Source organism: Grammomys surdaster, unplaced genomic scaffold, assembly GCF_004785775.1.
Source record: "Grammomys surdaster isolate TR1022 unplaced genomic scaffold, NIH_TR_1.0 191, whole genome shotgun sequence".
Lineage (NCBI taxonomy): Eukaryota > Metazoa > Chordata > Mammalia > Rodentia > Muridae > Grammomys > Grammomys surdaster.
The window spans coordinates 5,195,719-5,222,431 of NW_021604636.1; the positions used below are offsets into that span (position 1 = coordinate 5,195,719).

Below are 26,713 nucleotides of genomic sequence, written 5' to 3' on the forward strand. Positions count from 1 at the left end.
AAGAAAGAAAGAAAGAAAGAAAGAAAGAAAGAAAGAAAGAAAGAAAGAGAAAGAAAGAAAGAAGAAAGAAAGATAGAAAGGAGGGAGGGAGGGAGAGGAGGGAAAGGAAGGAAGGAAGGTGATAGCAACTAAGGAAAGTACCTGATGTCAACTTCTGACCCCAACATATACATACATATATGTATATGTACCCATATGGATACACATACAAACATGTACATACACACGAGTCCATACACACATAAAACTTAAAGTAATTAAAGTAATGTAACATCATTTGTTTTTATAAAAGATCTTTATATAGTCAAACATCCTCACTGCAACCACTATACAACCAAACTAAAACTCACCAAGAAATCACATTCCAATGTCTGGCTCTAGTGAACTGAAGCCAGTTGTCACTTCCTTGTGACACAAGCATAATCACCTTTAGCTATATAGAAGGCTTTTCATTTTAGAATAGTTAGGTTCTTAAAACCCATGTTACATAATATGTAGCAGCATGTTTGATAGTATGGAGTATATACTGGAGTGAAAGAATTCTTAAGAGTATTAAACATCAAATGCTTCTTCAAAGCATTTGTTAAATTGATGGCTGACATAGAAATTTTAGCTCAAATTATTCCAGGTTTCACTGACCCATATCCCACTATAATGATGTGAAATGCCTATATTCACAGAAGACAAGCCTCCTTCTCCTTAGAATTTTCCTCTATTTATTCTACACATCTTTGGAAAGTATATTCTGAACAATTTTCAGGCACTTGCAATAATGTCTTATAATATATTCATTGAACTTCTTCCAAGTAAGAAAAATATTTAAGTCATTGGAATATTTCTTTGACGCTTTCTTTCAGCATAGAAATACCACATATCTTCACGATACAGAATATGAAATCTCAAATTGAGTATGATGGCGTTTAGAAAATGATATAAATTTCAGCATGTGACTGAGTATTTAATTTGACCCATCGTAGAATGAGATTAAAAGTAAAGGATTGGTCCTACTAAAGAAACAGACAAAGTGATGTATAGGAAGTTACATCGCTTATAGACTGCACAGGAACTAATGTGGTCTCCAGTGATGTATACCTTATGTTTACACATCAGTAAAGATACTCAAAGAATATGGGAGGAAGGGAGTAGGTGGCATCAAACCAGTGGCTGATGCATTGAGGGAATAATCTATTTAAAAACATGGAGAATAATGCTTACCAAAAGAAGGTGACTCTCTTCCATCCTCTAGTCCCGAATCTCTCTCTCTGTCCCTCTTTCTGTGCTTATGACCACGATGCCTGTGACGACGATGGCTTTTTCTTCCACCCAGGGGTACATGAACGCCAATAAATAATGTTCGGTGACCTTCATTACAAAATAAATGCACAAAACTCTCATTTAGTCCAGAAGACAAAAGATGATGATTTATATGTTAAAAGAATCTCAGTTTAATTCAACCTAGTAAATTGTTTTTGAGTGCTTATGGTGCATAAAGATTAGGGTTTGGTATTGTATTTTAGCAGCATAGTTTAAAAAATATACTTAGCCTAAATGTACCACAGATGTAACATCAAATATTATTGTTAGTTTTTTGGCTGTATTTTTGCAACTATCTTTAGTATTAACTTTCTTAATAATTTCTCTGTTATCACCACATTGTAATTACAATTATACTCTTCATTAGAAAATCTGCCTTCTCCCTCCACATAATTGTTTTTATTTAACCAAATATCTATTACTATTTATACTAAAAAGATTACAATGAAGTCCCTACTCATGGCAAAGTTGCTTTTTGTTTGTTTTTTATCATTTTCTTTTTTTGTGCTTTATTTCATTCATATTATTGTCTTTGTTGATTAGTCTTTTATTTACTCATGAAAAATTAGGCATGTCATTGTTTATTCTTGCTACACACACACACACAAACACTAAGGCTCTAAGATATATACTTTGATGTCAGACTTCTCTCTTGAACTGACAATCTACATGTTGTCTTATTTACCAGACATATTCACCTAAAGAACCTTCTTAGAGGCATGTCAATTTCAACAAGTTTATAAAACTCATATTTTTCTTTTGCTTCAAGTATGAACTATCTATATTATCTATATTAGTTAATGTACCATCTATTCTTTCATCTCTTATTGCCCTCAGTGTCCCAATCGCTACTGTCTTGGTTTGGACTCTCATCAACTTTCCTCAAGATTATCAGAACATCCCTATGTTTACAATTAGGTCTATAGGCCATCTTGAGGTAATTTTATAGAAAGTTTAAGTTCTTGTTTGTGATGACATTAAAATAACCATTATACCTATACTCTAACCTCAATATCCTAAAGATCTAAAATTTACTTTGAATATCAAATTAACTCATTGTATTTTACCTAAATGCTTTAACATGTATGTACAAAGAAAAAATTGCACATAAATATCTATAGTAACTTCAGTCACAGCTATACATGTCATTTAATAGTAATAAAGATATGTATTTTTAGAAAATAAAATATAAGCAATTAAGAGGATATTTGATAAGTCAGTAAAATACAACTTTTAAAAGGTACAATTGTATGACTACCTTAGGAAAATACTGATATTTTAGCCCTAACACTTTCACAAATCAGTGTAGTACATATGCCATAATACCAATACCTGGGGCCATTTGTCTCCTCCCAAACTTCATATATTAAATATTCAGCCCTGATTGTGACTATTTAGGAAGCTGGGCATTCCATTCATCCATTAAGTTAAGTAATGCTATAAAGTAATCTAGATCCGATTAGTATTATGAAAAGAAGAGACAAGGACTCGTCAAGTAAGCACAGAGACAGAAAGAAGCGATTTTAAAATATAGCAAGAAACTACTGCCTACAGGCCAAACATAGAGGCCTCAGTTCCAACCTATCCATGCAATAGGCTCACTGTCTCTAGAACTGTTAGAAAATGAAATGCTGTTGTTTAACCCAATCTGTGGCGTCTTGTGATGGCATTCCTAACACAGAAAGAAAACCTTAACTGAAGCTCTTATGGTAATACTAAATTTCAGGAGAGATTTCATTAAATTGTGAGATTTCTTAGATATTCAAAGCATATTTTTTAGGCTAACAGTGTTTCCTTTAAAGGAACAAATGAACTATGAAGTTTTGGTGGCTATGATTGTACTAAAATTGTGGGGGGTTAATTAAATAAAAACACATAAAAGTATTTTTGAGGCAGAATCAAAATACCTCCAAGTTCTAGAAGGATTAGAACCAAGATTGGCATTCTTCTAACCCTGAAAGAAAATCTGACATAGTGTTTATATATTAATAAGGAAGATTAATAGCATAAATCTGAAGTAATTATAGAGCAATCCTCTGAAAAACATCAAGCTAAAAATAAGTTCTGTATTTGTTTTATTGTGTGTGTCCTGATTGAGCCACTCAGGGAAGTGAAAAGCAGTAACTGTTCCAACTAATTCACTTCATAATGCTAAAACGCACAGCTTATACTCCTAATGAAGCTTATAGGCAGACTTAAATAAAATTAATTCACATCTGTATCTCATCTGTTTATCATTTTATTCATTGCAGCATTGCTCTGGGATGCAGTAAGTTACAAAGCAGTAATTGAGCTTGGGTCAAATGCTTCCTTACATTCAAATCTTGCCTCTGCCAAATATTTACACAAGCTTTGCGTTTTGTTGTTGTTGTTCTGAATTGTAAACAGAGAACAAACACAACTAACTTGGACTTCACTGTAGTAATTGCTTCTAATCCAAAAGTCTAATGTTGAACTAAATGAAGAATATAAACATCTAGATTTAACTGACATATTCAGGAGATTTTCTACAAGGGCACATCACGGCCAAACCAAGATAATGTATATGTAGTATCTACAAACATACAGGTAATATACAAGTAATATAATGAATAATATAAGATAAAATGTTGAATACAGTGTCTGTTACAGAGTAGACACTGACACCTGTCAGTTTGCTTTTCTGTTCACATTGCCAACCTCACAGGCTTCATGGAACAAGAGGAGAGAACAAAATTTCTCAGGACCATGTCATTGTCTTCCTGCTTGCTTATAGATTACCAACATTTCTGTATTAACCATGACTTACGAAAAAAAAGTAGTCATCTTAGAATGTATGTACTATAATACTATATCCACCACTTCATTTTGCATCTGACACATCATCTAAGAAGAAAAAGAACTCAAGAAACTAACAATGGCTTTATTCTGTGATGAGCTGTAAATTATTGATTCTGATACATGCCCAAAAGGATCAGACAGCAGGAAATGATCACTCTTAGGGCTGAAATCAATGAAATAGAAACAAAGAGGAAAAAAAAGAATCTATGAGACAAAGAATTGCTTCTGTGAAAAAACAAACATGATAGACAAACCCTTTGCCAAATTAACTAAAAGGCAAAGAGAATATCCAAGATAACAAAATCAGAAGTGAAAAGGGGGACATAACAACAGACACTGAGGAAATCCAAAAAATGATTAGGTATTACTTCAAAAACCTGTAATCCACAAGATTGGAAAATGTAACAGAAATGTACAGTTTTACCAATGGATACCACTTACCAAAATTAAATCAAGATCAGATAAGCAATTAAAATATACCTAAACCCCCTATGGAAATAGAAGGAGAAATTAAAAGTCACTTAACCAAAACCAGTCCAGAGCCAGATGGTTTTACCATAGAATTCTACCAGATTTTCAAAGAAAAGCTAATACCAATACTCCTCAAATTATTCCACAAAATAGAGAGGGAACACTGTCAAACTCATTCTATGAAGCCACAGTCACCCGTTACCTAAAACACATAACGATTCAACAAACAGAATCTTAGAAAATTTCTCTTATGATCTTTGATGCAAAAATACTCAATAAAATATTCAGAAAACAAATCCAAGAACACATCAAAAACATCATCCACCATGATCAAGTAGGCTTCATCCTAGAGATGAAGGGATGGTTCTATATATGTAAATGCATCAATGTAATCCACCATATAAAGAAACTTAAAGAAAAAAACCATAATTATCTGATTAGATGTTGAAAAACCCTTTGACAAAATCCAGCACCCCTTCATGAATCTGAGATCAAGGATACAGACACATATGTAAACATAATAAGGCAATATACAGTAAACCAATAACCAATATCAAATTAAATGAACAGAAACTTAAAGCAATTCCACTAAAATTATGGACAAGGATGCCTACTCTCTCCCTATCTATTCAATATAATATTTGAAGATTTATCTTGAGCAATAAGACAACTAAAGTATATCAAGGGGATATATTTGTAAAGAAAGAAATCTAAATATCCCTATTTGCAGATGATATGATAGTGTACATAATTTTGTATACATACTATATAAAAATCTGACCAGGAAACTCCCACAGCTGATAAACACTTTCAGCAAAGTGTCTGGATACAAAATTAACTACACTAAAAGACAAGACAAACAAAAATAAAAAACAACAACAACAAAGAATAAATGAGGCCAAGCAAGAAACCAGGGAAATAACACCTTTCACAATAGCCACAAATAATATAAAATATCTTTGTATAACTCTAACCAAGCAAGTTAAAGATCTATATGACAAGAACTTCAAGTCTCTGAAAAAAACTCAGAAGGTGGAAAAATCTTCTGTGCTCATGGATTGATGGGATTAACATAGTGAAAACTGCTACCTTACCAAAAGAAATCTATAGAGTCAATGTAATTCTCATTAAAACACAATTCTTTACAGACCTTGAAAGAACAATACCAACTTCATGTGAAAGAACAAAAAAACCCAGGATATAGGAAACAATACTATAAAATAAAAGAACTGCTGGAGGTATCACCTTCCTTGATCTCAAACAAAACAATAGTAATAAAATTTGCATGTTTTAAACATAAAAACAGGTTGGTCAATGGAATAGAACCAAAGACTCACAAGTAAATTCGCACACATATGCACACCTGATTTTTGATAAAGAAGCCTGAAATATACAATGAAGAAGAAAGCATCTTCAACAAATGATCCTGGTCTAACTGGGTGTCTGCATATAGAAGAACACAAATAGATCTGTATCTATCACCCTGCCCAAAATTCAAGGCCAAGTGAAGGAAAGAATTCAACATATAACCAGATACCCTAATAAAAGAGGAAGCAGGAAACAGTCTTGAATGAATTGGTAGTGGGGACAATTTCCTGAACAGAACAACAGCTCAGAACTAAAATCAGCAATTAATAAATGGGATCTCATAAAAATGAAAAGCTTCTATAAGTCACAGGACACCATCAAAGGGACAAAACAGCAGTCTACAGAATGGGAAAGTATCTCCATCAACCCTGCAACTGACTGAAGGCTGATATCCAAAATACATAAAGAACTCAAGAAACCAGACCTCAACAAACCAAATAATCCTATTTAAAGAATAGAGTACAGATCGAAAAAGAGAATTCCCAATAAAGAAATCTTTTTAATAAAAATTATTTGTAACCTCCTGTTTGTTTACCCATCCACCTCATTTCAAAAAATAACATCTCCATGAATAATACTTATAAATAAATGTTTAGGCCAATAGATTTGGCTCTATTCCCCAATTTAGCTCATATCTTAATTACCTATGCCATAAGGCTGGTTACCTGGTCCTCAATTTCAGACAATTCTTTTTATTTATATCTGGAGCCAATCACCAGCACCTGACTATGTTTCCAGAATTCCTTTCTCTCTACCAGATGTCCCACTTTCTAATCTTGCCTCAGCTCATTGGTCAGCCTTTTATTGACAGGTGATGCTTCCAGTCACCACAAGAGATTACCTCTACAAATCTCTAACGGCTGAGAAGCACTTAAAGAAATGTTCAACATACTTAGCCATCAGGGAAAAACATATCAAAACAACTCTGAAATTTCATCTTATACATGTCAGAATGGCTAAAATCAAAGATACAAGTGACAGCTCATGCTGGCAAACATGTAGTGCAATGAGAACACTCCTTCATTGCTGGAGGGAGAGCAAACTTGTACATCATTTTGTAAATCCATATGGTGCTATCTCAGAAAGTTGGAAATTGATCTACCTCAAATCCCAACTACATCATTCCTGGCCATATACCCAAAGAACACTCTGTCCTACCACAAGAACACTTGATCAACTATGTTCACAATAGCTGTATTTATAATATCCAGAAACTAGAAACAACTGAGATGCCCCCCAACCAAATAATGCATAAAGAAAATGTGATATGTTTACACAATGGAGTATTACTCAGCTATTTAAAAACAATGACATCATGGAATTTATAGACAAAGGATGGAACTAGGAATGATAATCCTGAGAGAGGTAACACAGACCCAGAAAGACAAACATGTATGTGTTCACTTCTAAGTGGATATTAGTTGTAAAGTAAAAGATAGGACAGTGGTTGTGGGTGTGAATGGGTACAGGAGGGATCAGGTGAGTGGAAGACAGAGCACTGGGAGAGACAAATGGAATTAGTGAGCATCTGTAGGATAAGCTAGAAACCTGGGACAATGGAAGCTCCCAGGAAGAGATGAAGATAACCCTAGCTAAGACTCCCTAACAATGTGGAATATGGAGCCTGAACTGGCCATCACTTGTAACCAGGCAAGATTTCCAGTGGAGGGACTGGGACACTAACCCAGCTATAAAACCTTCAACCTATAATTTATTCTGCCTACAAGATGTGCTGGAGTAAAGATGGCACAGAAATTGTGGGAGTACCCAACCAATGACCTATCTAGCTTGAGACCCATGCCATGAGAGTAAGCCCACCTTTGACACCGCCCAGAGAGCCAGGAACCAGAGGCTGGATAGCCTAGAGACCAAAGATAGAACCAAACACAAGTAGGAAAAAAAGCCAATGAAATGATTCCTCGTGACATTCTTCTATACCCAAAGATTGGCATCTAGACAAATTATTAACAGGGAGACTTTATGATCATCTGATGGAAAGAGATGCAGAAACTCATAGCCAAACATTAGATGGAGCTTATGGAATCCCACAAAAAAAAAAGAGGGAGAGAACATTATAGGAACCAGAAGGGTAGAGGATACCACAAGAAAATCAGAATAAACTGACAAAATCAACTGACCTGAGCCACAGTGACTCACAGAGACTGATGCGCCATCCAAGGAGCCTGTATAGGACTGACATAGGCCCTCCACACATATGTTATGTAAATGTATAGAGTGATCACCTTGTGGGATTCCTAACATTGGTAGCAGGCTCTGTCTCTGACTTTGTTGCCTGACTTTGGGACTCTCTGCCTCTACTGGGTTGTCTGGTCTATCCTTAATAGAAGAGGAGGTGTCTACACTAACTACAACTTATTATGCCATGGCTGGTTAAGGTCCATTGAGGCTGGCACTTTTTTGAAGAGAAATTGAGGAGTAGTGGAAAAAGAAAAGAAAGAAGGGAAGTAAGGAGAAGTGGGGAACAAGTGGGGAGAGGAGGGAGGGGAAATTCTTGTCAGAATTTAACATTAATAAAGTTAAATTAAATTAACAATAACTAGAAAAGATAAAAAGCTCCAACACAACATTATAAGACAAGGAATCTCAAAAGATGAAATCAAGTTTGTTTTCTGTTGGTCATCTACTGCTGGGCATGCAGCCCACCCTTAAAAGTAATTTGTTGATTCTCTCACCATCACTCCGCTCAACTTGATCAGACCTGCTGACTACAACTATATAAGTGATTCCCTTCCTGAATCCATCTTTCTTGCTTTCTGAGTCTTCTAGAGCATGCCCAGCTGCCCTGAGCAGGTTGCAGTACCCACAAAACCTCCATTCTCCCACCATCTCTCCTCTCATGTTCAGCAGACCTTCTGATCCTGAACCATACAACCCAAGGGTACTCACCAGAGGCCTGCCACAACAAGATCATCAATGCTAGGCCCCCTCCTGATACTTACTACAACAGGAACCTCTAGGACTAATGCCATCTAGATGACTAAAAGTCCTCAACAACAACAATAACAACAACAACAAACACAATCAACAAAGGCCAGGGCAATATGACAGCATCAAAGCACGGGTATCCTACTAGAGCAAGCCCTGGATATCCTCATCAAACCAAAGAACAAGAAAATGACCTTAAATGTAACTTTATAAAGATGATAGAGGCTTTTAAAGAGAAAATGAATACAGAAAAATATAATCAGGTAGAGGAAACAAACAAATCCCTTAAAGAACTAAAACTCTTCAAGACCTGAAAGTGCAAATAAGAATGATAAAGAAAAAACAAACTGAATGAATCCTGGAGATGGTAAACTTAGAGAAGAGAAAAGGAAGCACAGATGCAAGAATCAACAAGATAATACAAGAGATGGAAGAGAGAAAGAATCTCAGGCATAGAAGCTACAATAGAAGAAATTGATACATCAGTCGAGAAAATCTTAAATCTAAAAAATTCTTGGCACAAAATATCCAGGAATTCTGGGTTACTAAGAAAAGAGTGAACCTAAGAATAACCTGAATAGAGGAACATCAAGAATTGCAGCTCCATAGTCCAGAAAATATTCTCAACAATATCATAGAAGAAAATTTTTCCAACTTACAGAAAGAGATGCCTATAAACACACAAGAAGCTTAAAGAACACCAATTAGACTGGACCAGAAAAGAAAATCCTTCTGATATATAATAATCAAAACAGAAAATCTTCAGAACAAAGAAAGAATATTGAAAGCAGCAATAAGAAACAGACCTCACTTTTGGCTGGGACAAACACCTAGCAGGTCTGCTCCTGTGAAGACACTATATCCTGAACCAGCACTCAGAGCAGCTGTGGAACCACTGCACTCAGAGCAGAGGAGAAACCACTGCACTTGGAGGAGTAGAGGAATCACTGCACACAGAGCAGCAGGATTTCAAGATCTCAGAGGAAGCCTGAGTCCCAGGAGCTCTTCCACCCAGGAGTTCAGGATCACAGGATCACAGAGACATCCTAACTCTGAAGAGTTCTGACACAAGCAAGATAACTGGAAAGACAGGCTCCAGTCAGAGACAGTGAGTGCAGGTAGCACTAGAGTTAACCAGATGGCAAAAGGCAAGCACAAGAATATAACAGAAACCAAAGTTACCTGGCATCATCAGAACCCAGTACTCCTACCATAGCAAGTCCTGAACATCCCATCACACCAGAAATGCAGAATTCAGATTTAAAATCACTTCTCATGATGATGATAGAGAACTTTAAGAGGGACATAAACAACTCCCTTAAAGAAATACAGGAGAACACAGGTAAACAGGTAGAAGCCCTTAAAGAGGATACACAAAAATCCCTTAAAGAATTGCAAGAAAACACAACCAAACAGATGAAGGAATTAAACAAAACCATCCAGGATCTAAAAAGGGAAGTAGAAACAATAAAGAAATCTCAAAGGGAGACTATCCTGGAGATAGAAAACCCAGGAAAGAGATCAGGAGTCATAGATGCAAGCATCACCAACAGAATACAAGAGATAGAAGAGAGAAACTCATGTGCAGAAGATACCATGGAAAACATTGAAGACCAAACCTAAGGATAATAGGTATAGATGAAAGGGAAGATTTCCAACTTAAAGGCCCAGTAAATATCTTCAACAAAATTATAGAGGAATATTTTCCTAACCTAAAGAAAGAGATGAACATAAACATACAAGAAGCCTACAGAACGTCAAATAGACTAGACCAGAAAAGAAATTCCTCCCAGCACATAATAATCAAAACATCAAATGAACAAAACAAAAAAAAAATACTAAAAGCCATAAGGGAACAAGGTCAAGTAACATATAAAGGCAGACCTATAAGAATTACACCAGACTTCTCACCAGAGACTATAAAAGCCAGAAGATCCTGGACTGACATCATACAGACCCTAAGAAAACACAAATGCCAGCCCAGACTACTATACTCAGGAAAACTCAATCACTATAGATGGAGAAACCAAGATATTCCGTGAGAAAACCAAATTTACACAATATCTTCCCACAAATCCAGCCATACAAGGGATAATAGATGGAAAACTCCAACACAAGGAGAGAAACTACAACGTAGAGAAAGCAAGAAAGTAATCTTCCAACAAACCCAAAAGAAGATAGCTACACAAACATAATTACACCTCTAATATCAAAAATAACAGGAAGAAACAATCACTTTTCCTTAATATCTCTTAACATCAATGGATTCAATTTCTCAATAAAAAGACATAGACTAACAGACTGGAAACTTAAACAGAATGGATACATAAACAGTTCCCAGAATTTTGCTGCAGACAGGAAACGCATCTCAGTGGCAAAGACAGACACTGCCTCAGAGTAAAGGGTTGGAAAACAATTTTCCAAGCAAATGCTCCCAATAAACAAGCTGGGGTAGCCATTCTAATTTCAAATACAATTGACTTTCAACCAAAAGTTATGAAAAAAGATAAGGACACTTCATACACGTCAAAGGAAAAAACTACCAAGATGAACTCTCAATTCTGAACATCTATGATCCAAACGCAAGGGCACCCGCATTCATAAAAGAAACTTTTCTAAAACTCAAAGAACACATTGCACCTCACACCATAATAGTGGAGGATTACAACACCTCACTCTTAGCAATGGACAAATAATGGAAACAGAAAATAAACAGAGACACAGTGGAATTAATGAAAGTTATGAAGCAAATGGATTTAACAGATATCTATAGAACATTTGATTCTAAAACAAAAGAATATATCTTTGTCTCAGCACCTCATGGTACCTTCCCCAAAATAGACCATATAATTGGTCACAAGGCAGGCTTCCACAGACACAAAAATATTGAAATAATTCCTTGCACCCTATCAGATCACTGTGGACAAAGTCTGGTCTTCAGTAATAACAAAATCAATGGAAAGCCCACATACACATAGAAATTGAACAACACTCTACTCAATGATGACTTCGTCAAAAAGAAATAAAGAAAGAAATTAGAAATTTCTTAGAATTTAATGAAAATGAAGGCTCGTCATACCAAAACTTATGGGACACAATGAAAGCAGTGCTAAGGGGAAAACTCATAGCTCTAACTGTCTATAAAAAGAAACTGGAGAAAGCATACACTAGCAACTTGATAACACACCTGAAAGCTCTAGAACAAAAGAAACAAATACACCCAAGAGGAGTAGACAGCAGGAAATAATCAAACTCAGGGCTGAAACCCTAGTAGAAACAAAAAGAACTATACAAAGTATCAACAAAACCAGGAGCTGGTTCTTTGAGAAAATCAATGAGACAGATAAACCTTTAGCCAGACTAACCAGAGGGCACAGAGACAGTATCCAAATTAATAAAATTAGAACTGAAAAGGGAGACATAACAACAGAAACTGAGGAAATTAAAAAAAAAATCACCAGATCCTACTATAAAAGCTGATACTCAACAGAACTGGAAAAATGTGGATGAAATGGACAATTTTCTAGACAGATACCAGGTACCAAAGTTAAATCAGGAGAAGACAAACCATCTAAAGAGTCCTATAAGCCCTAAGGAAATAGCAGCAGTCATTAAAAGTCTCCACACCAAAAAAGCCCAGGACCAGATTATTTTAGTGCAGAAATCTATCAGATCTTCAAGGAAGACCTAATATCAATTCTTTTCAAAATAGAAACAAAAGGAACACTACCCAATTCATTCTATGAACCCACAATCACCCTCATACCTAAACCTCACAAAGACTCGACAAAGAAAGAGAACATCAGACCAATCTCCCTTATGAATATAGATGCAAAAATACTCAATAAAATTCTAGCAAACTGAATCCAAGAACATGTTAAAACGATCATCCATCATGATCATGTAGACTTTATCCCAGGAATGCAGGGATGGTTCAGTATTCGGAAATCCATCAAGGTAATCCACTATATAAACAAACTCAAAGAAAAAAAAACACATGATCATCTCACTAGATGCTGAGAAAGCATTTGACAAAATTCAACATCCCTTCATGATAGAAGTCTTGGAAAGATCAGGAATTCAAGGCCTCTACCTAAACATAGTAAAAGCAATTTACAGCAAACCAGTAGCCAACATCAAACTAAATGGAGAGAAACTTGAAGCAATCCCACTAAAATCAGGGACTAGACAAGGCTGCCCACTCTCCCCCTACCTATTCAATATAGTACTGGAATTCCTAGCTAGAGCAATTAGACAACAAAAAGTAGTCAAAGGGTTGCAAATAGGAAAGGAAGAGTCAAAATATCACTATTTGCAAATGATATGATAGTATACTTAAGTGACTCCCAAACTTCCACCAGAGAACTCCTAAACCTGATAAACAACTTCAGCAAAGTGGCTGGTTATAAAATCAACTCAAACAAATCAGTAGCCTTCCTCTACCTGAAAGATAAACAGACTGAAAAAGAAATCAGGGAAATGACACCCTTCACAATAGTCACAAATAATATAAAATACTTGGTATGAATCTAACAAAGCAAGTAAAAGATCTGTATAACAAGAACTTCAAATCTCTGAAGAAAGACATTGAAGAAGATCTTAGAAGATGAAAAGATCTCCCATTTTCATGGATTGGCAGGATTAAAAAGCAATCTACAGATTCAATCCAATCCCCATTAAAATCCCAACTCAATTCTCCACAGAGTTAGAAAGAGAAATTCTCAAATATATTTGGAATAACAAAAAACCCAGGATAGCCAAAACTATTCTCAACAATAAAAGAACTTCTGGAGTAATAACCATCGCTGATCTCAAGCTGTACTACAGAGCAACAGTGAAAAAAAAACTGTGTTGCATTGGTACAGAGAGAGGCAGGTAGATCAATGGAATAGAACTGAAGACCCAGAAATGAACTCACACAACTATGGTCACTTGATCTTTGACAAAGGAGCTAAAACCATCCAGTGGAAAAAGGACAGCCGTTTCAACAAATGGTGCTGGGTTAACTGGAGGACAACATGTAGAAGAATGCAAATTGATCCATTCTTATCTCTTTGTACAAAGCTCAAGTCCAAGTGGATAAAGGACCTTCACATAAAACCAGATACACTGAAACTCATAGAAGAGAAGGTGGGGAAAAACCTTGAACACTTGGGCATAGGAGAAAAGTTCCTGAACAGAACACCAATGGCTTGTGCTCTAAGATCAAGAATTGACAACTGGGACCGCATAAAATTGCAAAGTTTCTGTAAGGCAAAGAACACTGTCAATAGGACAAAATGGCAACCAACAGATTGGGAAAATATCTTTATCAATCCCACCTCTGATAGAGGGCTAATATCCAATACATACAAAAAACTTAAGAAACTAGACTCCAGCCAATCAAATAACCCTATTTAAAATGGGGTACAGAGCTAAACAAAGAATTCTCACCTGAGGAAACTGGAATGTTTGAAAAGCACCTAAAGAAATGTTCAGCATCCTTAGTCATCAGGGAAATGCAAATCAAAAAACCCCTGAGATTCCACCTCATATCAGTCAGAATGGCTTAGATCAAAAACTCAGGTGACAGCAGATGCTGGTGAGGATGTGGAGAAAGAGGATTGTTGGTGGGATTGCAAGATGGTGCAACCACTCTGGAAATCAGTCTGGCAGTTCCTCAGTAAACTGGACATAGCATTACCTGAGGACCCAACTATACCACTCCTGGGCATATACCCTGAAGATGCTCCAACATATAAAACAAGGACGCATGCTCCACCATGTTCATAGCAGCCTTATTTATAATAGCCAGAAGCTGGAAAGAACCTAGATGTTCTTCAACAGAGGAATGGATACAAAAAAATGCGGTATACTCACACAATGGAGTATTACTCAGCTATTAAAAACAATGAATTCGCCTGGCCCTCTGGAATTCCACTTCCCTTCTGCCGCTGCCTAGTCCTTTGGGCTGGGGCAGACACAGAGTTGGTCTGCTCCTGTGGAGATACTGAGTCCTGAGCCATCCTAGACGAGCCACTGCACTCAGAGCAGCCGGTAAGAACTCTATCTCACCCCCTAAGTCCCAGAGATACATCTGGGAGCCAGGGACATTCAGGACCCACCAGCTACCCAAACCCCGCCCCTCCGGAATTCCACTTCCCTTCCGCCACTGCCTGGTCCTTTGGGCTGGGGCAGATACAAAGTTGGTCTGCTCCTGTGGAGATACTGAATCCTGAGCCATCCTAGAGGAACCACTGCACTCAGAGCAGCTGAGGAGCCACTGCACTCAGAGCAGCAGACACCGAGATGGTTTGCACTTGGGAGACATCGTATCCTGAGCAATCCTAGAGGAACCACCTCACCGAGAGCAGAAGGATTTCCAGATCCAAGAGGTGGCCTGAGTCCCAGGAGTTCTTCCACCCAGGAGATTAGGATCATAAGATCACAGAGACATCTGGACTCTGAGGAGCTCTGCCACGAGCAAGATAACTCGAAATACAGACTCCAGTCTTACACAGTGAGGGCAGGTAACACTAGAGTTAACCAGACGGCGAAAGGCAAGCACAAGAACATAAGCAACAGAAACCAAAGTTTCTTGGCATCATCAGTACCCAGTTCTCACAATATAGCAAGCCCTGGACACCCCACCACACCAGAAAAGCAGGATTCAGAATTAAAATCACTTCTCATGATGATGATAGAGGATTATAAGAAGGACAAAAGTAACTCACTTAAAGAAATACAGGAGAGTACAAATAAACAGGTAGAAGCCCTTAAAGAGGAATCACAGAAATCCCTTAAAGTACTGCAAGAAAACACAAAGAAGGAATTAAACAAAAACATTCAGGATCTGAAAATGGAAATAGAAACAATAAAGAAAGTTCAAAGGGAGACAACCATGGAAATAGAAAACCTAAGAAAGAGATCAGGAGTCATAGATGCAAGCATCACCAACAAAAATGCAACCAGAAGAGAGAATATCAAATGCAGAAGATACTACGGAAAATATTGACACAGTTGTCAAAGAAAATGCAAAATGCAAAAAACTCCTAACTCAAAACATCCAGGAAATCCAGGACACAATGAGAAGACCAAACCTAAGGATAATAGGTATAGATGAAAGTGAAGATTTCCAACTTAAAGGGCCAGTAAATATCTTCAACAAAATTATTGAGGAAAACTTCCCTAACCTAAAGGACAAGATGCCCATAAACAAACAAGAAGCCTACAGAACACCAAATAGACTAGACCAGAAAAGAAATACCTCCCGTCACATAATAATCAAAACATCAGATGCACAAAACAAAGAAAAAAATACTAAAAGCAGTAAGGGAAAAAGGTCAAGTAACATATAAAGGCAGACCTATAAGAATAATACCAGACTTCTCACCAGAGACTATAAAAGCCAGAAGAGCCTGGACTGACATCATACAGACCCTAAGAGAACACAATTGCCAGCCCAGACTACTATACCCAGCAAAACTCTCAATCACTATAGATGGTGAAACCAAGATATTCCATGACAAAACCAAATTTGCACAATATCTTCCCACAAACCCAGCACTTCAAAGGATAATTGATGGAAAACACCAACACAAGGAGGGAAACTACAACCTAGAAAAAGCAAGGAAGTAATCTTCCAACAACCCCAAAAGAAGATAAATATACAAATATAATTCTACCTCTAATAACAAAAATGACAGGAAGAAACAATCATTTTTCCTTAAAATCTCTTAACATCAATGGACTCAATTCTCCAATAAAAAGACGCAGACTATCAGACTGGATACACAAACAGGACCCAGAATTTTGCTGCATACAAGAAACGCACCTCAGTGACAAAGACAGACACTACCTCAGAATAAAAGGGTGGAAAACAACTTTCCAAGCCAATGGTCCCAAGAATTAAGCTGGAGTAGCCATTCTAATATCAAATAAAATTGAATTTCATCCAAAATTAATAAAAAAAGATAAGGAAGAACACTTCATACCCATCAAAGGAAAAATCTACCAAGGTGAACTCTCAATTCTGAACATCTATGTTCCAAATGCAAGGGCACCTACATACATAAAAGAAACTTTACTAAAGCTCAAAACACACATTACACCTCACACAATAATAGTGGGGGATTTCAACACTCCACTCTCAGCAATGGACAGATCATGGAAACAGAAACTAAACCGAGACACTTTGACATTAACAGAAGTTATGAGCCAAATGGACTTAACAGACATCTATGGAACATTTCATCCTAAAACAAAAGAATATACCTTTTTCTCAGCACCTCATGGTACCTTCTCCAAAACATACCATATAATTGGTCACAAAACAGGTCTCTACAGATACAAAAAGTTTGAAATAATCCCTTGCATCTTATCAGATCACCACGGACTAAGACTGATCTTTCATAATGACAAAACCAATGAAAAACCCACGTGCACATGGAAACTGAATAACTCTCTACTCAATGATGACTTGGTCAAGGAAGAAATAAAGAAAGAAATTAAAGACTTTTTAGAATTCAATGAAAATGAGGACACATCATACCAAACCTTGTGGGACTCCATGAAGGCAGTGCTAAGAGGAAAACTCATAGCTCTAAGTGCTTACAAAAAGAAACTGGAGAGAGCACACACTAAAAACTTGACTGCACAACTAAAAGCTCTAGAACAAAAAGAAGCAAATACACCCAGGAGAAGTAGAAGGCAGGAAATAATCAAACTCAGGGCTGAAATCAACCAAATAGAAACAGAAAGAACAATACAAAATATCAACAAAACTAGGAGCTGGTTCTTTGAGAAAATCAACAAGATAGATAAACCCTTAGCCAGATTAACCAGAGGGAACAGAGACAGTATCCAAATTAATAAACTCAGAACTGAAAAGGGAGACATAACAACAGAAACTGAAGAAATTCAAAAAATCATCAGATTCTACTACAAAGGCCTATACTCAACAAAACTGGAAAACCTGGATGAAATGGACAACTTCCTAGAAAGATACCAGGTACCAAAGTTAAATCAGGAGCAGATAAACCATCTAAACAGTCCCATAACCCCTAAGGAAATAGCAGCAGTCATTAAAAGTCTCCCCACCAAAAAAAATCCCAGGACCAGATGGTTTTAGTGCTGAATTCTATCAGACCTTCAAGGAAGACCTAATACCAATTCTCTTCAAACTATTCCACAAAATAGAAACAGAAGGAACACTGCCCAACTCGTTCTGTAAAGCTACAATTACACTCATATCCAAACCCCACAAAGATCTGACAAAGAAAGAGAACTTCAGACCAATCTCCCTTATGAACATCGATGCAAAAATACTCAATAAAATTCTAGCAAATTGAATCCAAGAACACATCAAAACAATCATCCATCATGATCAAGTAGGTTTTATCCCAGAAATGCAGGGATGATTCAGTATTCGGAAATCCATCAAGGTAATCCACTATATAAACAAACTCAAAGAAAAAAAAACACATGGTCATCTCACTAGATGCTGAGAAAGCATTTGACAAAATTCAACATCCCTTCATGATAGAAGTCTTGGAAAGATCAGGAATTCAAGGCCTCTACCTAAACATAGTAAAAGCAATTTACAGCAAACCAGTAGCCAACATCAAACTAACTGGAGAGAAACTTGAAGCAATCTCACTAAGATCAGGGATGAGACAAGGCTGCCCACTCTCCCCCTACCTATTCAATATAGTACTGGAAGTCCTAGCCAGAGCAATTAGACAACAAAAAGAAGTCAAACGGATACAAATAGGAAAGGAAGAAGTCAAAATATCACTATTTGCAGATGATATGATAGTATTCTTAAGTGACCCCAAAACTTCCACCAGAGAACTCCTAAACCTGATAAACAACTTCAGCAAAGTGGCTGGTTATAAAATCAACTCAAACAAATCAGTAGCCTTCCTCTACATGAAAGATAAACAGGATGAAAATGAAATTAGGGAAATGACACCCTTCACAATAGTCACAAATGATATAAAACACCTTGGTGTGAATCTAACCAAGCAAGTGAAAGACCTTTATGACAAGAACTTCAAGTCCCTGAAGAAAGAAATTGAAGAAGATCTCAGAAGATGGAAAGATCTCCCATGCTCATGGATTGGCAAGATTAATATAGTAAAAATGGCCATCTTGCCAAAAGCAATCTACAGATTCAATGCAATCCCCATTAAAATCCCAACTCAATTCTTCACAGAGTTAGAAGAGGAAATTCTCAAATTCATATGGAATAACAAAAAACCCAGGATAGTAAAAACTATTCTCAATAATAAAAGAACTTCTGGAGGAATCACGATCCCTGACCTCAAGCTGTACTATACAGAGCATTAGCGATAAAAAATACTTGGTACTGGTACAGAGACAGGCAGGTAGATCAATGGAATAGAATTGAAGACCCAGAAATGAACCCACACAACTATGGTCACTTGATCTTTGACAAAGGAGCTAAAACTGTCCAGTGGAAAAAGGACAGCCGTTTCAACAAATGGTGCTGGTTCAACTGGAGGACAATATGTAGAAGAATGAAAGTTGATCCATTCTTATCTCCTTGTACAAAGCTCAAGTCTAAGTGCATCAAGGACCTCCACATAAAACCAGATATACTGAAACTAAGAGAAGAGAAGGTGCGGAAGACCCTCGAATACTTGGGCACAGGGGAAAAGTTCCTGAACAGAACACCAATGGCATATGCTCTAAGATCAAGAATTGACAAATGGAACCTCATAAAATTACAAAGTTCCTGTAAGGCAAAGGACACTGTCAATAGGGCAAAACGACAACCAGCAAACTGGGAAAAGATCTTTACCAATCCTGCATCTATTAGAGGGCTAATATCCAATATATACAAAGAACTCAAGAAATTAGACTCCAGACAACCAGATAACCCTATTAAAAAATGGTGTATAGAGCTTAACAAAGAATTTTCAACTGAGGAAACTCTAATGGCCAAGAAGCACCTAAAGAAATGTTCAGTATCCTTAGGTGTCAGGGAAATGCAAATCAAAACAACCCTGAGATTCCATCTCACACCAGTCAGAATGGCTAAGATTAAAAACTCAGGTGATAGTAGATGCTGGCAAGGGTGTGGAGAAAGAGGAACACTCCTCCATTGTTGGTGGGACTTGAAGATGGTGCAGCCACTTTGGAAATCAGTCTGGCGGTTCCTCAGAAAATTGGACATAGCATTACCTGAGGATCCAGCTATACCACTCCTAAGCATATACCCTGAAGATGCTCGAACATAGAACAAGGACATATGCTCAACTATGTTCATAGCAGCCTTATTTATAATAGCCAGGAGCTGGAAAGAACCCAGATGTCCTTCAACTGAGGAATGGATTCAAAAAATGTGGTATATTTACACAATGGAGTACTACTCAGCTATTAAAAACAATGAATTTGAGAAATTCCTAGGTAAATGGATGGAACTAGAAATTATCACCCTGAGTTAGGTAAGCCAATCACAAAAGAACACACATGGTATGCACTCACTGATTATTGGATATTAGCCCAGAACCTTGAAATGCCCAAGATTCAACTCACAGGCCACATGAAGCTCATGAAGAAGGAAGACCAGGTGGGGGTGATTCGGTCCTTCTTAGAAGGAGCAACAAAATACTCAAGGGAGCAAATATGGAGACAAAGTGAGGGACAGAAACTGAAGGAGTGTCTGTCTGAAGACCATTCCACCTGGGTATCCATCCCATGTGCAGTCACCAAAGGTAGATGCTGAGGTGGAAGTCAGGAAGTACATGCTGATAAGAGCCTGATATAGATGTCTCCTCAGAGGTCTGCAAGAGTTTGACATATTCAGAGGCAGATGCTCACAACTAGCCATTGAACTGATCATGGGGTTCCCAATGGAGGAGTTAGAGTGAAGACCATTGGAGCTGAAAGGGTTTGTGGCCCCATGAGGAGAGGTACAATACCAACCAACCACAGCTCCCAGGGTCTAAACCACCAGCCTGGGAGCACTTAGGGAGGGATCCATGGCTTCAACTGTATACATAAGATCGGAGGGCCCTGCTGGGCATAGGTGGAAGAAGAGATCCTTGACCTCATGAAGGCTGGATGCCCCAAGTGTGGGAATTTGAAGGTGGGGAGGTGGGAGTGGGGGGGGGTAGGTAGGGGTTACATCCGCAGAGAAGAAGGAGGAGGGGTGAGGGGATAGGGGGTTCCTGGGTGGGCGAGGGATTGGGTAAGGGACAACATACGAAATGTAAATAAAACATCCAAAAAACCCATTAAAAAAACCCAAAAAAACAATGAATTCAAGAAATTCTTATTTAAATGTATGGAACTAGAAAATATCTTCCTGAGTGAGGTAACCCAATCACAAAAGAACACACACATGGTATTCATTCACTGACAATTGGATATTAGCCCAGAGGCTTGCAATACCCAAGATTCAACTCACAGACCACATGAAGTTCATGAAGAAGGAAGACCAACTGGGGGTGATACGGCTCTTCTTAGAAGTAGTAACAAAATACTCAAGGGAGCAAATATGGGGACAAAGTATGGGACCGAAACTGAAGGAGGGGCCGTCTGGAGACCATTCCACCTGGGTATCCATCCCATGTGCAGTCACCAAAAGTAGACGCTGAGGTAGATGTCAGGAAGTACATGCTGAGAGGAGCCTGATATAGCTGTCTCCTTAGAGGTCTGCCAGAGTCTGACATATTCAGAGGCAGATGCTCACAGCTAACCATTTTGCTGATCAAGGGGTTCCCAATGGAGGAGTTAGAGAGAAAGAGCTGAAGGAGCTGAAAGGGTTTGTGGCCCCATGAGGAGAGCAACAATACCAACCAACAAGAGCTCCCAGGGTCTAAACTACCAGCCTGGGAGCACATAGGGAGGGACTCATGGCTCCAGCTGTATATGTAGGGGAAGATGGCCTTGTCGGGCATAGGTGGGAGAGGGGAGTCTTGGTCCCATAAAGGCTGGACAAGGAGTATGGGGGAATTTGAGGGTGGGGAAGTGGGAGTGGGGGGTCGGTGGGGGTACATGCTCATAGAAGCAGGAGGAGGGGGGATGCAATGGGGGTTTCTGGGCAGGGGGGGAAATGGGGTAAGGGTATAACATCTGAAATGTAAAAAAAATCCAAAAAAAAAAAGAAATTAGGCATCATGTTTCCAGTTTACCTGTTATAAAAAAGAACTGACAACAGAAATTAAAGATACATTTAAGCAAAAAAAAAAAAAAGAAAGAAAGAAAGGAAGGAAGGAAGGAAGGAAGGAAGGAAGGAAGGAAGGAAGGAAGGAAGAGACCTCAGCAATAAAGATATACATTACCTCAAAGTAAAGGGCTAGTAAAAAGTTTTCTAAGCAAACAGGCCCAAGAAACAAGCTGGAGTAGCCATTCTAATAGCTAATAAATTAGACTTTCAATCAAAATTAATCAAAGGAGACAGAGAAGGACAATTCATACTCATCAAAGAAAAATTTACCAAGATGACATCAAAATTCTTAACATCTATGCCCCCAAACAGAAGAGTACCCACACTTGTAAAAGAAACATTGCTAAAACTTAAATTGAACCCCACCCAGTAATTGTGGGAGACTTCAACACCCTACTCTCACCAATCAACAGGTCATCAACACAAAAACTGAAGAAAGAAATAATGAAACTAACAGATGTGAATGAAATGGGCTTAACAGACATCTACAGAATACTTTACCTAAACACAAAAGAATATGCCCTTTTCTCAGCATCTCATGGATCCGTCTTCAAAATTGGCCATATAGTCTGTCATAAAGCAAAGCTCAGAGGTTTCATAAAGAAACCTCTTGTATCTTGACAAGAAACAAGAAAATTGAAATAACACCTTGTATCTTATCAGACCACCATGGATTAAAACTGGACTTTAACAACAGAAACACCAGGAAGTACACATATTCATCAAAACTGAATAACTCTCTACTCAATGATCTCTGGGTTAAGGAAGAAATAAAGAAATTAAAGACTTTCTAGAAGTCAATGAAAATGAAGGCAAAACATACCCAAAGTTATGGGACACAATAAAAGCAGTGCTAAGAGGAAGGTTCACAGCACTAAGTGCCTCCATGAAGAAATTAGAAAGTTCTCATATCAGCGATTTGAAAGAACGTCTAAAAGCTCTAGAAATAAAGATTCAACATGCTGAAGAGGAGGGGAAGGCAGGAAATAATAAAAATAAGGACTGATATATTCCAGTATTTCATATGAAATATCCTCAAACTATTCCACAAATAGAAATAGAAGGAATACTGCCAAACTCATTCTATGGGGCCACAGTCACCCTGATACCTAAACCCTATAAGGACTCAACAAAGAAAGAGAATTTCAGACCAGTTTCTCTTATGAACATTGATGCAAAATACTCAGTAAAATACTCCAAAATGAATCCAGGAACACAATAAACAAAAACCCAACAATGTAATCCACCATATAAATAAACCAAAAGAAAAAAGTCACATGGTCATCTCATTAGATGCTAAAAATCCTTTGGCAAGGGCAACACTCCTCCATTGCTGGTGGTAGTGCAAGTTTGCACAACCACTTTGGAAATCAACTTGACAATTTCTCAGAAAACTGGAAATAGTTCTACTTTAAGACCCAGCTATACTACTGCTGGACATATAATCAAAATATACACACTATACCACAAGGATACTTGCTCAACTATGTTCTTGACAGCTTTATTCGTTAATAGCCAGAAACTAGAAACAACCTAGATGTTCCTCAACCAAATAATAGACAAAGAAAATGTAGTACATCTGTACAATGGAATACTATTCAGCCTTAAAAACCAAAAATATTATGAATTTTGCTGGCAAATTGGATGGAACTTGAGAAATATCATCCTGAGTCAGGTAATGCAGACCCAAAAGGACACATATGGTATATACTCATTTATATGTAGATATTAGCCATAAAGTACAAGATACCCATGCTACACTCCGTAGACCTAAAAAAAGATGAACAAGAAGGAAGTCTTGAATCTAACTTAGGAGGGGGAGTAAAATAGTCATAGGAGGCAGATTGAGGAAGGGAGAATGTGTTAGGGTTCAGGATCAGGTGTAGGGAGAGACAGGAGAAAAGGCCAGAGAGCCAGGAGAATGAATAGAAATCTACAGCAGAGGAAGAGCATGGGGGGGGGGGGGGCATCCTGAGGACATGCCAGGGACATGGGATGGAAGAGGCACCCAAGAATCAATGAGGTGACCTTAGCTGACACTCACAGCAGTAGGGATATGAAACCTGAAGAGGCTGCTTTCTGTAGCCAGGCAGGAACCCCACCCACAAATCTTTTGACCCCCAAATTCATCCTATAAAAGAAATTCACGGACTGGGATGGAGTAGAGACTGAGGGAGGGGCCAATCAATTACCAGCCAAACTTTAGACCCTCCCCATGTTTAAGCACCAATCCCTGACACTATTAATGATTCTCTGTTATGCTTGCAGACAGGAGACTAGCATAACTGTCCTCTGAGAGTCGTCACCGGAAGCTTACTCTTGCAGATGCAGATACCTACAGCCAAACAGTGGGTGGAGGTCAGGACTCTGATGGGAGAGGTGGGGGAAGAGTGGAAGGCCCTGAAGTAGATAGGAACTCCACAGGAAGACCCACAGCATCAACTAACCTGGATCCTTGGGGGCTCTCAGACACTGAACCACCAACCAAAGAGTATACACAGGCTAGACCTACTACCCCCACCCCTGTATCATATACATAACAGATGTGTAGCACAGTCTTCATGTGGGTTCTCCAACAACTGGAGCAGGGGCTGTCCTTAAAGCTGTTGCCTGTGTGTGGAGTATGTTCCCCTAACTGGGCTGCCTTATCTGGCCTCAGTGGGAAAGGATGCACCTATCCCTGCAGTGACTTAATGTACCAGGGTTGCAGAATATTTCTGGGGGGTGTCTCCACCCTCTCAGAGGAGAAAGAGAGGGGAATGGAAGGACAGACTGTGTGAGGGAGACCAGGAGCAGGGTCAGCGATCAGGATATAAAGTGAATTTTTTTGAAATGCTTAAAAAGAAAAAAGCTTTTAAAAAGAGAGTAGTTTGTTTCCTTAGTGAAATTCCCTAGGCTGAAACTAAATTTTCATTTGCATGTGGTTATCAATTGGTGACAGCTGGGTTAGAGATGGGGGCAAGTGTCAACTTGTCAACTTATCCTTTCAGCTCTAGGGCACCATGCAGAGCAGTGCCGTGCAGGACCCGTGCAGCAGGGCCATGCAGGACCGGTGTGTCATGCTACTTCAGTCTCTACGAATTTATATATGAACTTAGCATTTTGATTTAGAGGACCTTGTTTTCCTGGAGTCCTTTTATACTCATTCTGTCTCCTCTTCCAGAAGTTTTCCTGAGCCCTGAGAAGAGGGATTTATGGAGACATCGCCATTCTGTTTCAGGCTGAGTGTACAAAAGTCTCTCACTCTCCATAAACTCTGACTGTAGGTCTCTGCACTTTTTCCCATCTGCTGCAGGAGGAAGCTTCTCTGGAAATGGCAGAGCAAGGCACTGATTTATGAGTACAGCAGAATGTCGTTTTATTGCTTCAACAAAGCCTGACACTGTTACTGATGTTATGGTGTGCTTACAAATAGGAGCCTAGAATGGCTGTCCTCGGACAGTGCCACAAGCAGCTGACTGAGACAGATGCAGATACTTAACTTATTTAACGATAAGATAAGATAAGAAAAGAAGAAAAGATAAGATAAGAAAAGAAGAAAAATGAAAAGAAGTGCTCAGAGTAGCAATTTTCAAGTTTGGGTAAGGGTAACAAAGTTCTAATATACTATTTGGACATAAAACATTTTTAGGGTTACTCAGGGTATAAGAATATTACTGGGGAGACTAATTTATCTCTAGTGAGATTTATATCTTCTACTTACAAAGATACTTACAAAGGACTGAAGTCTGGGACCCCTGTGGTTGAATAAGGGAAAGGTTGGAAGAAGTTGAGGAGGAGATCGACCTCGTAGGAAGACCAGCAGTCTCAACTATCCTGGATCCTCAAGATCCCTTAAACACTGAGCCAAAAATCAGGCAGCATACACCAGCTGGTATGAGGCCCGACACATATACAACAGAGGTCTGCGTGGGCTGACCTCAGAAGAGAAGACACTCCTAACCCTGAAGAGACTTGAGGTTCCAGGCAGTGGGGAGGCCTGGCAGGGTTGAGGTGGGGACATCCTCTTGGAGATGGGGAGGAGGAATGGGATGAGGAACTGTTGGAAGGCAAATTAGGAGAGGGATAATGACTGGACTACAAAAGATGATTAAAGATAATTTTTCCAAAAGAATGAGGAGGAGGAGGAGGAGGAGGAGGAGGAGGAGGAGGAGGAGGAGAAGGAGGAAAGGATAATCAGGAAAAATAAAAGTAGCACTTGGTTTAACCCTGGGTCCCTGGGCTATCTAGCCTCAGGTTCAGGATCACCCAAGCAGTGTTGAATATGGTTTTTAGTTCCTGGATTGAGCCTTAAGTTAAATCAGATATTGTCTGGTTACTCCCACAAGTTGTGTACCTACATCACACTAACATATCTTGCAGACAGGATGCCACTGTATATCAAAGGGTTTGTGGCTGTGCTGGTATTTGCCTTTCCCCTTTGGTATCATGTACAGTAAATTCCTGGAGAGCTCAGTCTCTCCATGTTGAATGAGTTGTGTGATAGTGATTTCAACAACGGGGCCTTGCAATTAGTTTGTGCCAAACAACCTGTCTCGACAACAGCCTGGGTTATTTGGGGATTCTCATGGGACCCTTTTAGCCAACACTTCAATTAGATGTAACCCAATCCCTATA

At 38.4% G+C, this 26,713-nt stretch overlaps 1 protein-coding gene across 23 annotated transcripts in view; it reads right to left on the bottom strand.

Moving 5' to 3' along the window:
* Slc4a10 (solute carrier family 4 member 10) overlaps positions 1-26,713 on the bottom strand; it is a 296,786-nt gene that overhangs the window by 133,699 nt on the left and 136,374 nt on the right. For 22 of the 23 annotated variants that reach the window (XM_028769139.1, XM_028769136.1, XM_028769128.1 and 19 more), the window contains one exon: positions 1,216-1,362. The exons of the other annotated variant lie outside the window; for it this stretch is intronic. In XM_028769139.1, coding sequence (XP_028624972.1) covers positions 1,216-1,362 — 147 coding nt within the window. The remainder of the gene's footprint in view (positions 1-1,215; positions 1,363-26,713) is intronic. 23 annotated transcript variants of the gene reach the window in all.